The 17,459-nt window shown below is 35.5% G+C and overlaps 1 protein-coding gene across 1 annotated transcript in view; it reads right to left on the minus strand.

Moving 5' to 3' along the window:
* The window catches only part of LOC141318561 (uncharacterized), a 35,620-nt gene extending 18,724 nt beyond the window's left edge, over window positions 1–16,896 (minus strand). The window contains exons 1-6 of the mRNA XM_073833204.1: window positions 15,845–16,896; window positions 13,365–13,490; window positions 11,370–11,495; window positions 7,670–9,508; window positions 4,921–5,094; window positions 2,587–2,760 (exon numbers count right to left, since the gene is read on the minus strand). Coding sequence (XP_073689305.1) covers window positions 2,587–2,760; window positions 4,921–5,094; window positions 7,670–9,508; window positions 11,370–11,495; window positions 13,365–13,490; window positions 15,845–16,896 — 3,491 coding nt within the window. The remainder of the gene's footprint in view (window positions 1–2,586; window positions 2,761–4,920; window positions 5,095–7,669; window positions 9,509–11,369; window positions 11,496–13,364; window positions 13,491–15,844) is intronic.
* Window positions 16,897–17,459: the final 563 nt, after the last annotated feature.

A 17,459-nucleotide genomic window follows, 5' to 3' on the forward strand; every position in this document is an offset into this window, starting at 1 on the left:
GTTGTACTAACAGAAATAAAAGCTTCATACAATATATATAAAAAATTAACCCTTTAACACGTACGATCACACCCGTGTGATTTGTCTTGGCTGTCCCTGAAGCATAAGATCACACCAGTGTGATTCAAACGTTTGCCGCATCATGTTATCATCTCCTGAATTCAAATCTGTTTTGGCGCTTTGGCTGCCACTGAGCCAGAGGGGACGCGCTGAGTGCTTGTCATATTATCACAACTATTCAGTGTTTTCAACCATATAATGCTTATTTTAGGTTTTAGACATTTAAAAACACATAAGTACTAGCAAAACCATTAAAATTCACACTTATGTCTATGGAAGCGGGAATAGTGATCCTTACAAATATAGTCTGACAACATATTTTATTGATATTATATACAGATTGTGTAGGTAACTATAAAGTTTATGCTGCTCTTCTCCCAGCTCACCAGAGACTTACTTTAATGTCTTTCGGAAGGAGAGGATTAATTTGCGTGTTGTAAATCCCACAGCTCGAACAAACATGGCGGCGCCCATCACCCAGTATAGATCAGCTAACGCGGTCATTATAAAAGTGTTTCAACTTTTAAATACATTTACTTGCACATATTTCAAAATCGGAATATCAGATATCTCAGATATATCAGATATTTTAAATCTGTGTATCATCAGCATCTGCATTGTTACGTTCCTACTTTCAAATGATCCCCCCATAGGCAACATATATATTTATTAGGGGTGTAACAATATGCCTAGGTCACGATACGGTACGTATTGTGATATTGGGTTCATGATACGATACGTATCACATTATTTTGAACAAAAATTAAAACATGAAACTGAAAATCAAACAGATTTATTTTTTTAAAAATAAATAAATTTCAATAACTTTCTTAGTTTTACATACAAGGTCACATTTTAAGGTTTAATAAAAATCTTCTGTATTAAAATTAACAACTGAATAGGTCTGTCTGTCACTGAATTTAAAAAAAAAATTTAACATGATAGTGATAAAATTGTCAAGATGTCAAATTCTTTAAACCTGCTAGCGATGCAAGATTCTATGTGTGTGCGAAACAGAGTCATACCCGACGGGTGAACCGCTAAAACTGACGTAACGGTGGAATAATATTTATCTGTCAGGTGCAGTGCAGGTGACAGGCATGGGTATTTGCTCTTTGGACTCAATCCGGTACACGCTGACGCTGCTCTCAAACGGTCCCGTTTTGTGTTCACGCTCTGTCTGAAGACCGTTTAAAAGCCTTTTCACAGGGGACGCGTCAAGCGGTGGAATCACTGCGCGGCTGCCGCTTTCTTTCATAGTGAAAGTGTTTTGCAGTCGAGCTGGTGTTCGTGACGTGGTCTCGGGGTAAACGTAGCTGCAAACAACAAGGTCTCATTTTACTTTACAAAAACAAAATAAATGAAACGTAATGAAAATATTATATGCTACTATATGTGTTATTTGCTATTTGTCATTTTATGGGACAATGACTGGCGTAGTTTTCATATCAGACAGTTTACTAAGACATTTTACACATAATTGTATTTTTTACCTGCGCAGGCTATACTACACGCATTTTCTGGATTTTTTTTTTCTTTATTTATAGCCTTTCTCCGTATTTTATGGATCATACAGCTCCCTTATAGCCTATTTTAAATGATATTGATCATGTTTTCAACACTCCGACATGCACTTAGTGAAATGTGCTTTTGGTTGTTAATAAATCTGTGCGGTAACTGCTCGTGGCTGCTGCTCATAAAACGATTACAATACATCTTCGGAGGTTCCTGTCGCGAAGAGCCATAAAAGCTTTAAGAAATGTTTGTTCCAATGTGTGACTCGAAAAGCGGGTGAGTCTGAAGCACGAAACTTTTAACATGCACTGTGACTGTAATAATGTTTTGTCTGTAATTTTTTTTCTACCATCGTACTGTCGCGTGACTGTAAAACCAACATGCTATCGGACGTGAAGACGGGGTATCTTTAATTTCAGTTTCAGCCGAACTCATGTTGCTCTACTAATATTCAGTTTAAATGATTTCTGCATCTGATTCTGCAATGAAAGCACAAGCAGCGCTGTTGCAGAGTAGGAGACAACGGCAGCTCAACCAATAGGATTAGACTGTCGTCATATCGTAAATGTATCGTCATCACTCTACGATACATATCGTAACATTTTTGCATCGTGAAATATCGTACCACGAAATATCGTTACATCCCTAATATATATATATATATATATATATATATATATATATCAAACTGAATTCAGAATTGAATTGTTGTGGATGGTTCAGAATTATTTTTTCCAGACAGACATATTAAAAACAATCAATGAGATAGGATTTAAACCATTCAAACACAGGACCAGCACCTTTTAAGAACAACAGTATGACAGAACTGGTGAGAACTGGTGACTCTGAGATGGCTGCTTGTGAAATACTAGTAGTTTCTGTATGCTGTGACATGTCTGGCTGATTAAACAGTTGCATTAATGAGCAGCTGAACAGTTGTACCCAATAAAGTGGCCAGTAAATGTACATGTATATGTTACAAAAAAAACATTTAAATACCCCAATAATTACCTCAGTATGTTGAGTTGACAGTTTGGATTTTTCAGTCCAGCACACAGCCGTTTCAGTCCTGAATCCTGCAGGTTATTGTTACTCAGGTCCAGCTCTCTCAGAGACGAGTTTGATGATTGTAAAACTGAAGCCATAGTTTCACAGTGCTGATCAGTGAGATTACAGATAGCCAATCTAAACAGGGTAATGAGAAATAATTAATTACATACACACTGTAGACTCATCTGTTTTGCTTGTATAAATTGTTCCTCGTTCGATCCCCATGTATGTGGACAACTATGTGGACATGTGAAGCATTTTATTGAACTCGGGGAAAATACACCATCTTCTCATCTCCTGTGCATGATTAGCAACACAGTTTTCCTATCTGGGCTGTTGAACATTTTAACTCTGTGTTACAATTAGTGGTGCGCCGTTATCAGCGTAAAAAAAAATATCGCCGTTAATCTATTCTCAAAGTTGGGTTGGGAACTGGGTCTAAACTACGCAAGATATGATGACTTTCACCTTGATATTTTAGCGCGGATGACGTATACCTAGTCGAATTGCACTGTAGGGGGCGAGAACGAGTCTTCAACTTCTGTGAAATTACCACATCAAATGAGACGTGCAAACATGGATGCAGCTATGAAGCCGCTTCAGGGCAGGTGCGTTGTTAGATCCTTTTTTACTGGGGCACGTGAGTTATAATTTACTTTGATAATCCCGAAATAAAGACATTAAACTATATGCAACAACTGAATTGACGCTTCTAAAAGCAACAGTTTAATGGAAGACTATGCACGCAGAAATCCATGCCCGTGCGCGTCTGTGTATTTAACGGCAACGCACACGTCGTGCAGCCTTTTGCGCAGAAGTACTTTGTTACACAAGTTTGTATAGGTAATTATGTTGTGAATGTAATTGTCAAGCAGTTTGTGATACATTTTGGAAACAGGAGATGAGCGCCTGATCTAATGCGCCACCTGGCCCGTTCTCGAAGACTTACTTTTAGTCATTATTTGGGTAGCACACATATTCTGAATGCCTTCAGCAGAATTCAAATTAGCCATTTTAATCTAGATTAATCTAGATTAATTCCAAGATTTAATCTAGATTAATCTAGATTAAAAAAATTAATCTATGCCCACCCCTAGTTACAATGTTTTGTAGTAATGCTGTCTCTGGTCGTCTGGTCTGTGTGTGTGTAGATGTGTTCAGGAGGCGTGGCTTTGGACGGCGAATTGAAGGGAGGGTGGAACGTTCACTTTCAGTTCTATCAGGCTAAGGTTAGCATTTTCCAATATCTCCTATTGCACCTTTTCTCTTTTAAATATGCCAGCTAAAAATTGTAATTTGGATATCATGCCCCTAAAAACACTCCATTTTAAAAGCCATGCCTCTCGAGTTTACGACATGAAGAAACATAGCCAGGCAAAAAAGAGGAAGTAATCTCATCTCAAGTTGTACTCTAAATATGCCCGCTAACCTTATAATTGCAAACAATTACATTAATTTTACATATGATAAATAATAAAAAAATATAATGAAACATTTATTTATTATGAATAACTATTATTAACATTTATTAATAAACATTATTAACACTATATAGCCTATTTAGCTACCCTCACTCCACAACAAATTCTTTACATTTATTCTTTACATTAGCTTACAGGACAAAAATGAAAAATCAGTAGCTATAAAATTATATAATAAACTATTAAATAAAACACACATAAATACAAATGTAAAGTTACTTAAAGCAAAACTGAAAAGCCACTGGGCTCACTAGCCTCTCTCACTCAACAAAAATCCAAATGTTTCCATTTCTGCAATGCAACATTTGGTTGCTATACTATTATTCACTATGTAAACAAGGCTTCGTACTTCACTCATGTTTCAACATCTGTGTAAAATGCTGTGGTTATACAATTCTCTTTATATCTCTATGCTGCATGTAAATCCAGGCTTACTCAAAAATTTGTGGACACAAGCTGAGACCTGATGTGAGATTTGATCATAGCCACCGCTCACGTCCATATTGATAAATTCCGAGTTTTGAGAAGAAAAGACTGTACGCCCAAAATGATGCTCAGTTATCTTGTTTGAAGGTAATGATGATAATATCTTGTGTAGTAACTGACTAGGCATTGTTGATTATTACATTAGCATTGTTTTCATTTTTTCTTATTCATGTATTTCAATGGCTCTTCATTATTAAACATTTATGAATCAGTAAAACCAATTAAATTTAGAACAAAAATTGGACTATGAACATACAAAAAAAATAAAGAATATATATGCTATATAGTCACATTATCACTAAAATATGAATCCATGTATAAGTCAAACCTCAGTATGTTGAGTTGACAGTTTGGACTCTTCAGTCTAGCACACAGTAACTTCACTGCTGAATCCTGCAGGTCATTGTTACTCAGGTCCAGCTCTCTCAGTGGGGAGTTTGATGATTGTAGAGCTGAAGCCACAATTTCATAGTGCTGAATTGTAAGATTACAGCCTGCCAATCTGAAAAAGGGAGGACTCTGGTTAATAAAAATGTTCACAAGATGGTGTCTACAAGACTATATATATATATATATATATATATATATATATGTCAAAAAGACTGCAAAGTAAACGATATTCACCTCTAAATTTTACACCATTTATTTCTAAAAATAGAGATTAGAGATTAATAGAGATTATTATCTGTTGGAAATAAATAAATCAATGTATATGTAATGCAACAAGCCAGCCAGAAAGCATAAAAAACATTTGTAAAGTGCTAGAAATAAAAAAATGACATTAAAAAAAAAATACACTAAACGTTTAGGTAACACTTTATAATAACGTTCAGTTGTAAGTCTTTTATAAGTGATTAGTTAATGATGAAATAATAATTTACAAAACATTCACAAATGATTATTAAGTGATATGCTAACAATTTGTGTATGTTTTGTTAATTCATTTACAAGTCATTTACAAATTCATTTACATGTAATTAGTTAATGATGAACTAATTATTTACAAAACATGACTATGTGTTTATAAATTATGAATAAGTGATATGTTCATTTTATTGTAAGTACTATGCTAATGATTTACCCATCTGTCGTAAATTATCTGAAAAATGGCGTATCATGAAATAATCAAACAGATCCTTAGTAAATGGTTAAAAATTACTAGTTAACCCCTTAACTGTAACCCCCATTTTTTAAGTTTATCCTAACTTAAATTGTAATTCATGAACACTTTGGATCTAAGATAGGTCTCTTTTTAAAGAAAACAATCAGCAGATTACTGCAGAAGCAGAATTTAAAAAAAAGTAACAAATTACAGAAGTTTAAATTTACTGTCAAGAGAATACACTGTACAATTTTTATTATATTTTATATAAAATACATATTGTACATAACAGGTTTTATCAGTTTGAAGTCTTACATCTAAATAAGTTATTCCAAATTTGAAGTTGATATGAAAAAAATTGAGGTTCCTGTGAAAGTTTGTTTAGGGCGTTATAAAATACTAAATAACCTTATATAATTCATACACTAAATGGTGCATAGTGCATTAGTGCATAAGTACATAGTGAATAAGTGCAGAGTATATAGTGCGTCATTTGGGGCGCAGCTCATGTTTGCCAGAGAAGACATCTTTACCCTCACCCATCAGCCCTTACATTGCAGTACACACTTCAAAGTATTCAAAAGCTGTTGATGAATAAATAATGAATAAATCATTTACAAATCTTTTTGCATCCCCTAATCTAAAGTGTAAACTACTCATCAGTTGTAAATGTTTTACAAACCTGCCGGTTCCAGGTTGTGTGGGCATCAGGTGGGTATACACACTGGGTGAAAGACCTTTGAAAAATGAGTAAAACATTTACAACTGATGAATTGTTTACGCTTTAGATTAGGGGATGCAGAAAGATTTGTAAATGATTTATTCATGATGCGATCTTCGGTGAAGGATAAACATTTAAATGATTGATATTTTAATTATTTTTAAGTGACAAATAATATATTAACTAGTAACATATTAACCACTTACTAAGGATCTGTTTGATTATTTCATGATATGCTATTTTTTTTAAAGATAAATTACGACAGATTTGTAAATTGTTAGCCTATTACTTAATAATCATTTGTGAATGTATAATCATGTTTTGTAAATTATTAGTTCATCATTATCTAATCACTTGTAAATGATTTATAACTTAATCTACAAAACATATATAAAAATACTAACATATCACTTATTAATCACTTATGAATGCATAGCGATGTTTTGTAAATGATTAGTTCATCATTAACTAATTACTTGTAAATAACTTGTAAATGAATTAGCAAAATATACACAAATTGTTAGCATATCACTTATTAAACATTTATGAATGTTTTGCAAATCATTATTTTATCATTAACTAACCACTTATAAATGACTTACAACTGAACGTTATTATAAAGTGTTACTGTGTTGGAAAAAAATGCATTAGCAATTTTTTTTTTTTTACTAAAGGTACAATAAATTAAATGCATTTAACAAGTGAACATGTTCTTTTTATTAATTACGTATTTTGTTTGTTTTATGGAGGGCTTAATTATGCCCCAAAATATATATATATTATATGTCTCTAGATATTGTGATACATCATTATCATATTTTTTTTTTTATTTTTTGGTTTTAGGACAACTTTGGTGAAAGGTTTTAATCCACTTCAAATGTTGACTACTGTATATACTGAAATATAAATGTTTGGCTAGGGAGGGTTGATGTTTAGAATTCAAATAATACACACAAAAAATATGATATTAATAGAATGGAAGGATTATTTATTTACATATTAATGGTGATTAAGAATATTGAGTAAATTTATTCAACACAGAATCATACTGTGGCTATTTAAACTGTTATAACGAAACCAATGAACAAAGGCATATGACCAAAGATACATTATAGCTGATGTGCCAATAATAGTGTACATCCCTAGTTTTTAATGTTTTCTTAAAAACATAATTTATATTTTATGCTTATGAACACAAGCCCAGATAATACTCTTCAAAATATAACAAATGTATGTTTATATTTTCACACTTACAGAGCTTTTCTGCAGTTCCTCACAGCAGGTAACAGTCTCCATCGACCCTCTCTTGATTTAATGTTGTACTTATTAAGGTCTAACTCATCCAGCACCTCCTCTGACATCAGGATTATGTTTGCCAAAGTTGAACATTGTGCAAGAGAAAGAGTATTTTCTTTTGTTTCAGATTTTAAAAATGCCTGCATTTCTTCAACAATAGAGTTATCCTTCATCTCAATTAAGCAGTGTGACAGATTTAACCATCTGTCAGGGCTGATATTGTTTTGTTGACCTTCTTTGAGGTTGTGTATTATTTTCTTAATGCTTTCTGGGTTGTTCTCTGTGTGTATCAATACATCCTGTAAGAGTCTCTGATTGGACCCCAGTGAAATGCCATGAAGAAATCGAAGGAAAAGATCCAGGTGTCCATTTTCACTGCTCAAGGCTTTATTCACTGCTTCCTTCAGAAACACATCCAAAGCAACATACTTATACTGAATCAGGAAAATGTTTAAAACCTCACTGTTCTTGTGTAAATAGCAGTAAAACACATACAGTGCTGCAAAAAACTCTTGAAAGCTCAGATGTACAAAACTGTAAACCTTCCTGTGATAAATGACAGACTCCTCCCTAAAGATCTCAGTGCAAATCCCAGAATACACTGAGGCATCAGTGACATCAATGCCGCTTTCTCTCAGGTCCTCCTCATAAAAGATTACATTGCCCTTCATCAGCTGATTGAAAGCTACTTTAGCAAGTTTCACAATCACTTCTCTGTTGGAAGGCAGGAGCATTTTTGGATCTCTCTCTTCATATTTCTGGTTCCTCATACGTGTTTGAATGAGCAAGAAGTAAATGTACATTTCAGTCAGAGTTTGAGGGATTTCTACACTGAGATCCTGTTTCAGGAGGTTTTGAAGGACAGTGGCTGAGATCCAGCAGAAGACAGGTATGTGGCACATGATGTGGAGACTTCTTGCTCTTCTGATGTGTGAGATGATTCTGCTGGCTTGATGCTCATCACTGACTCTCTTCCTGAAATATTCCTCCTTCTGTGGTTCATTGAATCCCTGAATTTCTGTCACACGGTTGATGTATTTAGAGGGAATCTGATTGGCTGCTGCTGGTCTGGTGGTGATCCAGATGAGAGCAGAGGGAAGCAGATCTCCTTTCATGAGGTTTGACATGAACACACACACTGATGAAATCTCAGTCACATCAGAAACTTTCTGACTGTCTGAAAACATCAGTGAAATTCTGCTTTCATCCAGACCATCAAAGATGAACACAACTTTACATTCATCATAAATATTTGAGTCCAGATCATGAAGTTCAGGATGAAAGTCAAGCAGAAGACTATGAAGACTGTACTGATGATCTTTAATCAAGTTCAGCTCTCGAAATGGTAGCACAAACATGAAATCTACATCCTGATTGGCTTTTCCCTCGGCCCAGTCCAGAATGAACTTCTGCACAGAGACGGTTTTTCCAATTCCAGCGATGCCTTTAGTAAGAACAGTCTTTATTTTGTCTTTCTTCTCTATTCTATTATCATCATATCCTGGATCAAGTAAAGGATTAAAGATGTCATTGCAGTTGATTGGAGTGTCTTGGAGTATCTTGTAACTTTTCTCAATCTGTAGCACCTCATGTTCTTCATTCACCCCTTCACTCTCTCCCTCTATGATGTACAGCTGTGTGTAAATCCTGTTCAGGAGGGTTTGATTCTCTTGTAGTTTGACTCCCTCAAATAAGCTCTCATACTTGTTCTTCATGCTGGTTTTGTGCTGGTCTTTGACTCTCTGCAGATTATCATGCACTGGTTGGTGAGAATCAAGCTGGTCAGCTCTCCCACCACTGAAATGAACAGAGAGACATAAACAAACAGAAAAGAAATTTATAACAAATAGAAAAAAATATTTCAATATTTTCAAAGTTATTGAAAAAGTGTTCATTTTACAGACTGTAAATATTACATTATTTATATACTTTGTGGCAATTTAATTTCTGACATCAGGACTAGGGATGGGTATCGTTAAGGTTTTAATGGTATTACTACTTCTATCGATACCACTTATCGATTCGGTACTTTAATGGTACTCTTATCGGTACTTTTTGTTGCGTTTTTAATTAAAAAACTGAAACAAATTGAGAACATAAATAACAACACTTTCTTTTTTAAATGTAAAATAATTATCTATAGCTTAGCAAACACCAATGTTTGAGCAAATATCTGTTACACAAACAAAACCAATGATTGTAAAACAAATAAATAAACACAATTTTCTTGTAAATGAATATGCAATGACTTAACTACAAATTAATTTTTAGGTAAGCTCTGCTCTATAATTTCTTAGCATAGTTTATTATTATTTATCTATTTGTAAAAGCAGTACTATAAAGGCATTTTAATGTTTAATATTTATTTAGGCTACTGCATAAAAAATATTCTAAATATTTAGCCTATATGTAGGCTATATGTATCTGAATGTGTGTTTATTAAATTATTAACATTATAATACTGATTTAGAGAGACCTTATGTGATATTTATGTCGTTATTTTAACATAGCATGCATACCTGAGAAGACGGTTGATGAAGTAGAAGCTAGGCAGTCGAAAACTTTGCATTTCTGCACATAATACACTTTGGCTAGATGTTTTGATAAATTGCTTGTGTTTCCGCCTTTACAAGCAAAAATCTTGTTGCAACGAGCATTGTCCGTGTTCACACGGGTGAAGTGTAACCATACTTTGGATCGTTCGGCGCTCTCCGCTATTGTCACTCCATAAGCGCGAGCTCTCTCGTGTTGTGTCCGCACGAGCTCTGTGTACTGCGGAACAGACTACATTTTGTGCGTGAGATAGCAAATAACAGCAGTGCAGGCGAATAACGAATATTATAGCAAATTACAAAAGGCTGGTCAGGTAAAATATGCTAGGTAATGTTTATTTAGCAATAATAAATAGGATGTTTATTTTAAAATTTTTTTCTCCAGTACCGACAGCGGAACCGTTAACATCAGAGCTTATCGATACTTCGGTCTTTTATAATTTGGCACCGGGACCGATAAAGTACCGGGTTTCGGTACCCATCCCTAATCAGGACATCAGGAATTGAGTTCCTCAAAGTTCTGTTCTAGGATACTGTCACGTATTGGTCGTCTTGTCATCATTAACTCTTGCACTACACATCATGGACTTCATTCCCCACAAGCCACTGCACTAATCACTGCATTCACCTGCTCCTTGTTTCTCACTGCACTGATTACCGCTCACAGCTGCACCTCATCACACTGACTGCATTTAAGCTTCTCACACACACAGCCACCTTGCGAAGTCTTATTGTTCCATCTGGTCTTTATTTCCGAGCGTTTCTTTCCGTGTTTGTTTTCCTGGACTACTCCCCGTGTTTGATTCTCGCTGCCAGCCCCGACCTTTCTGCCTGTTTTTTGATGACGATTTCTGCCTGCCCCTTTGTGTTTGTTTTGTTGAATAAATGCTGCAAATGGATCCGAACGTCTCTGACCCTCCCTGTGACAGATACACATTGTTTCTTACATACTGCAGAAGAGGGTTTCTTAATAACTTTTCACCAAGGGTAAGTTTTACAGACCATCATGGTTTGTGTGCATAAACAACACCTTACTTTACATTGTAAAACTTAACTTAAATTAAATTAACAACTGTAAAGACCACTCAGTTTTGTTTGATACTCACATAGAGTCAGGGGCCACAGCAGGTTTGTCACAGAGATCAGGGGGCTGATGCATGGAGTTGTTACTCATCATAGAGACACGGCTAGATATTGGAGATGCTGCTCTCTTTCTCTTCCTGCTTATGATACTGCGGAAAAAAAAAAGATCCTATGTAGTTTATGTTTTCTCCATTAAATTAAGTAAGGGATAATCAATGATTTGCCATGCATTAAAGGATTCCTGATAGCACACAAACATCTTGGAGATGTCTAACTGACGTCTGCATTTACATCTCCGAGACATAGTTTGCTCATCTGCAATACGTCTATTGGACATTTCCTTTCAGATGTCAAATAGACGTCTATTAGATGTATTTAAGATGTTTTTGATTTAGAATGTATGTAAAACTGACATCTTACAGACGTCTGCCAGACATCTGTACACCGCAGATGCTTTCCAGATCGAGAGATCTTTAATAGAGAGATTTTGCAGAGAGATTTTAATTGTATGACACAGGGGCAAAGTGCATTTAAAATCCTTTAATGCATGGCAAACCATTGATTATCCCACTTATTTCATGGCCATTTGCCAAGTTATAGACAAGTTAAAATTATTTGACCACTATTGTGAGTAGGATTAATTTCTTACGCAGCTCATTCAACTCCTCCGTTGCTAATTGCAAAATGTCATTTTAGACCTAGTAACGAAGCTTGAGCCGTTGATAGCAGATGAAGTTTAGAAAAACAGACAGACAAGTGAGAAAGCGAGATGGAGAGCGAGAGAGAGATTAAGCTTGTAAATTATTACATCTGTGAGTATGTGCATCTTTCAAAAGTGTTCAGCAGCGTCTCTACTAATAGTGAAACTTTAAGTTCATTTTCTTCAGGAGCGCTGTTGTTACCTCGCTTGTGATAAATGCTTTGTAGCTTTTAAGTTGTTAATCGTCAGAGCAGCGCTAACAACATTAGTGCATATGTTAATGTGTGCAAACTGTATGTGTGTGCATCTGTAAGGGAGAGAGAGTGAGAGAAATAGAGTATCTGCTTTCTGTACATAATAACATACATAATACATAATACATAATAAGCTGGGGGCAGCCGTGGCCTAATGGTTAGAAAGTCAGACTTGTAACCCAAGGGTTGCAGGTTTGAGTCTCAGGTCTGGCAGGGATTGTAAGTGGGGGGTGTGAATGTACAGCACTCTCTCCACCCTCAATACCATGAATGAGGTGAGACCCTTGAGCAAGGCACCGAACCCCCAACTGCCCCCAATAGGAATATGGCTGCCCACTGCTCCGGGTGTGTGTTCACAGTGTGTGTGTGCAGTTGGATGGGTTAAATGCAGAGCACAAATTCTAAGTATGGGTCACCATACTTGGCCTCACTTCACCACCTTTCCTTAAACATAATTTTGTGGCAAAAACATGGAAAATATGTCATTTTTATCCTCTTGTTTACTTTATTCATTTGTTTGGCCAGTGTCATTGTGTGTTTTGGTTATTTTGCTGTTTTAGACTGTAAGGACCTTTGAAATAATTTAAATCATGTGGCAAAGTAATATAGACATGTAATGCGGTCAAGAGCTGCCTGGAAGTACATATGTTGTGTGTTTCCCTGAAAATATTTCACACCATTAGAACATTCGTCAGCCAATCAGATTCAAGCATTCCATGGCCCCGTAGTACAAACGGTTTTACTGCAATCAGAATTCAGTATTCAGACAGACCATGGAATAATACTTAATATTTATTATATAATTAAAATTAAAATAACAGTGCTGTACTGTATGTACATATACTGTATGTGCTTGATTTCTTGTTGAAAAATCTGACTCATGTATATTTTCTCCTCCTTCTTCACATCCCTCACAATAATTTTAATGTATGTTTTCCTTCAATTCCTCCATACTTGTTTTTTCACCCTGTACATCACATCCTAAAAGGGTGGAGCAAGGAAAAGAAACAATAAAGCACAATTAAACATTGAAAAGCACCCATGGAGGTGCACATGATACTCACACAGAGTCAGAGGTCATGGCAGGTCCGTCACTTAGATGAGGGGGCTGATGCATGGAGTTGTTACTCTTCATAGACACACATCTAGATATTGGAGATGCTGCTCTCTTTTTATTCTTGCTGATAATACTGAGACAAAGAAAAAAATTGACATTTTGTTATAGGGACGTTCCAATTTTGAACTCATAAATACATTTCATTATCAGGCGTTAGTTCAATCAGGCACTTTTAAATATTACTATTGCCTTGTATGTGTGTTTTTAGATGCTGTTCTTATCAGGTGTTTTTAAAGACAGGTTGATTATATGTGCATGTGTTTATTATGTGCATGTTTCTCAAAGTCCTCAAAGTGAAACTTCTATTTTTTGTGTGAAATTGGCTTTTAATGGAGGGCAAACCTTCAAAAATGTAAGAGAGAGTCCTGGGCACCATGTGTCAAAAAGTTTAATTGATTGCCCCTCATAAAAAATCCACCCACCTCCTCAACTGGACACCTGTTTGGACACCTGTTTTGGACACCCCCCACCCCCTCCGAAACTGGACATTTGTTTGTACATCTGTTTTATACATAAGCAATTCAAAGGAATTTATGACCGTTCTCTTTTTGTTTGAGAATGCGTTTTTGAAGCGGGACATTGAAAACTGTTAAAATTATGTGCTTTTAACTTTTCACAATTTAGGAAAAGCTGTGAAACATTTTTGTAAGTATCAGACATGACCAGTAAGCAATAACGAAAAATGTATCAGACCAGTCTGTGTAAAACAAAAGCATACAATAGTTATCAAAATCTTGCATTACAGTTTTAGAAAGTGTAGAGTTTTTACTGATACAAGTGTTAAAGTAAAAGAAAAGAAAAGACCAGTGCATCTTACGCTGATGAAAATATAAGCATAAGATAGGCCTACTTGTCAAAATCTATGTTGAAGTCTATCCTTACAATTTAAAAACTAGTTAGACAAGACAATTAAAAGAATTAAACATCTTACACAGAGTCTGCGACATCTCCTCACTCACCGCTGACATTACTCAGAATGAATCTACGTCCAGACCAGTCAAACTACAATATAAAATATTCAATTCTAAAAAAGTTTGCAGCAGTATTAAAATACTGCAAAAAGCTCAGATGTGCAATGCAGCATTAAAACCTAAATGCTACAATCAGAAAACAATTTAATAAATATGGCAGGGGTGAATGTATTATTCCACGTACATTTGAGGCTAATGTGTGTACAGAATAATAAAATAATTCCTTTATTAGTCATTTTGAAATGTCAAACTTTGGCCACAATTGTTAACCACCTCAATCTGTATTATATTTTAGGGTTTAAAAAAAATTCAACATGAAGGGGGGTGATCCGCTGCAAAAGGAGGCATTTGAAAAGACTGCACTGTTCTCGGTCATTATGTATATGCAAATAGGCATGTATATACAAAAAAACTATATTTACCAGAGACCTTATCTTTTTTTTACACACTGAATGGTGATATATATGTATATATATATATATATATATATATATATTGTGTATGTATATCTCTTGTTTTTGTTTTTAGTGTGCGTCCAAGCAAAAGAGAAAGACTCCCTGTCACAATTAGTGTAATTAAAGTAAAAAAAATAAAATAGTTAAAAAAACATTTTCTTATGCGTTTTTTTTTTTTTTTTTTTTTGGCAGATGCTGTGATGACCAACTTCCTGGCAGCAACAAAGTTAGACTTGAGGAATGCAGTTGGGGAAGCATTTTAAACAAGAAATAAAACCAATAATTTCCTTTAAGTTCATTGATGGTTGTTTTAATTGTTAAAATAAGTAAACCAATAAATGGGTTCTTTTTTTTTTTACGTCATTTATCTGTAATGTTTTAAGTGTGGCAACATGCTCTGTATGAGTATTTATGAGTTATTAAAAATAATTTTTATATTTGTTTTATCTTAGGTTGTTATAAATTCCATATTTGTGTCATAATATTTATATTTAAGTGTATTGTATTAATAATAATTTATTCTGTTTTTTTTTTTTTTTGCATTTTGCATTTTGTATTGTCTTAAAGTTTTCTTAATAAAAGCTCTATATTTAATTTGTTTGGATGGACTGCCATTTTGTTGTCTATTAGATGTATAGGCATTTATTAGCTGTCTATTTGATGACAAGTCTATTTTTGGGCTAGACGTCTATTAAATTTTCACTGACAGCCAAATTCCAGTCTTGTTTTAGCCTAGACGTCAGGACTGTGTTTGAACGGCTAATAGACATCTTTTAAATGCAGAATTGCTTGCTGGGAGGTGTCCAGTTGGGAAGGGGGGTGGATTTTTTATGAGGGGCAATCAATCATTTTTTGACACATGGTGCCCGGGACTCTCTCTCTAATCTGCGTAAATGTTTATTTTTAGATGGACTAATCCTTTATGCTTGAGTTCAAAGAAAACTTGACTTGTTCAGTGCTGAAACAGCAAATATTTATCCACTGTTGTTTATGATACTCACACAGGGTCAGAAGTCACAGCAGGTCCATCACTGAGATCAGGGGGCTGACGCATGGAGTTGTTACTCTTCATTGACACACAGCTGAATCCTGGAGATGCTGCTCTCTGAGTGTCAACATCACTGAGATCAGGGGGCTGACGCATGGAGTTGTTACTCTTCATTGACACACAGCTGAATCCTGGAGATGCTGCTCTCTGAGTGTCAACATCACTGAGATCAGGGGGCTGACGCATGGAGTTGTTACTCTTCATTGACACACAGCTGAATCCTGGAGATGCTGCTCTCTGAGTGTCAACATCACTGAGATCAGGGGGCTGACGCATGGAGTTGTTACTCTTCATTGACACACAGCTGAATCCTGGAGATGCTGCTCTCTGAGTGTCAACATCACTGAGATCAGGGGGCTGACGCATGGAGTTGTTACTCTTCATTGACACACAGCTGAATCCTGGAGATGCTGCTCTCTGAGTGTCAACATCACTGAGATCAGGGGGCTGACGCATGGAGTTGTTACTCTTCATTGACACACAGCTGAATCCTGGAGATGCTGCTCTCTGAGTGTCAACATCACTGAGATCAGGGGGCTGACGCATGGAGTTGTTACTCTTCATTGACACACAGCTGAATCCTGGAGATGCTGCTCTCTGAGTGTCAACATCACTGAGATCAGGGGGCTGACGCATGGAGTTGTTACTCTTCATTGACACACAGCTGAATCCTGGAGATGCTGCTCTCTGAGTGTCAACATCACTGAGATCAGGGGGCTGACGCATGGAGTTGTTACTCTTCATTGACACACAGCTGAATCCTGGAGATGCTGCTCTCTGAGTGTCAACATCACTGAGATCAGGGGGCTGACGCATGGAGTTGTTACTCTTCATTGACACACAGCTGAATCCTGGAGATGCTGCTCTCTGAGTGTCAACATCACTGAGATCAGGGGGCTGACGCATGGAGTTGTTACTCTTCATTGACACACAGCTGAATCCTGGAGATGCTGCTCTCTGAGTGTCAGCAGGAGCCTCCTGCTCTCTGTCCTCACACACACTCATTTTACAAGCTGTTCTTTAGCTTCTCTTCTTCCTAGAAGAGAAATTGATTTCAGGCCTGTGGAAGCAGAGGACAATATATGCTTACTACAAATAAACTTATAAAAAAATAATTTATCTTTAACATTATCACGCATGTCAAACATTTATATACACTCTGCAGAATCTGAAAAATGTTAATAATTTTAACAATATAACAAGGATCATGAAATTCACATTTTTATTGCCCTGATGAAGATATTTTACACTTACATTTACATTTAGTTATTTTGCAAATGCTTTTATCCAAATTGACTTACAATTGAGGACAACAAAATCAATAAACAAAGAGCAATTTTAAAATCATAAGAGTTATAATAAACAAGATAATAATTATACTTGAATTAAATACTGTATGTCATTACCTAAATGTTTTTAATGTTTTGTGACAATTAAGAACATTCAAAAACATTCAAAAAGGAACATGATGCATTAAATTTAGCTATAATTTTGTTTTGTGGACTATCTGTTAATGTATGTGCAATGTTATGTGCATCAGCTTCATATTCAGGGCAAATATGCAAATT

The sequence above is a fragment of the Garra rufa genome, chromosome 1 (genome assembly GCF_049309525.1).
Source record: "Garra rufa chromosome 1, GarRuf1.0, whole genome shotgun sequence".
Classification (NCBI taxonomy): domain Eukaryota; kingdom Metazoa; phylum Chordata; class Actinopteri; order Cypriniformes; family Cyprinidae; genus Garra; species Garra rufa.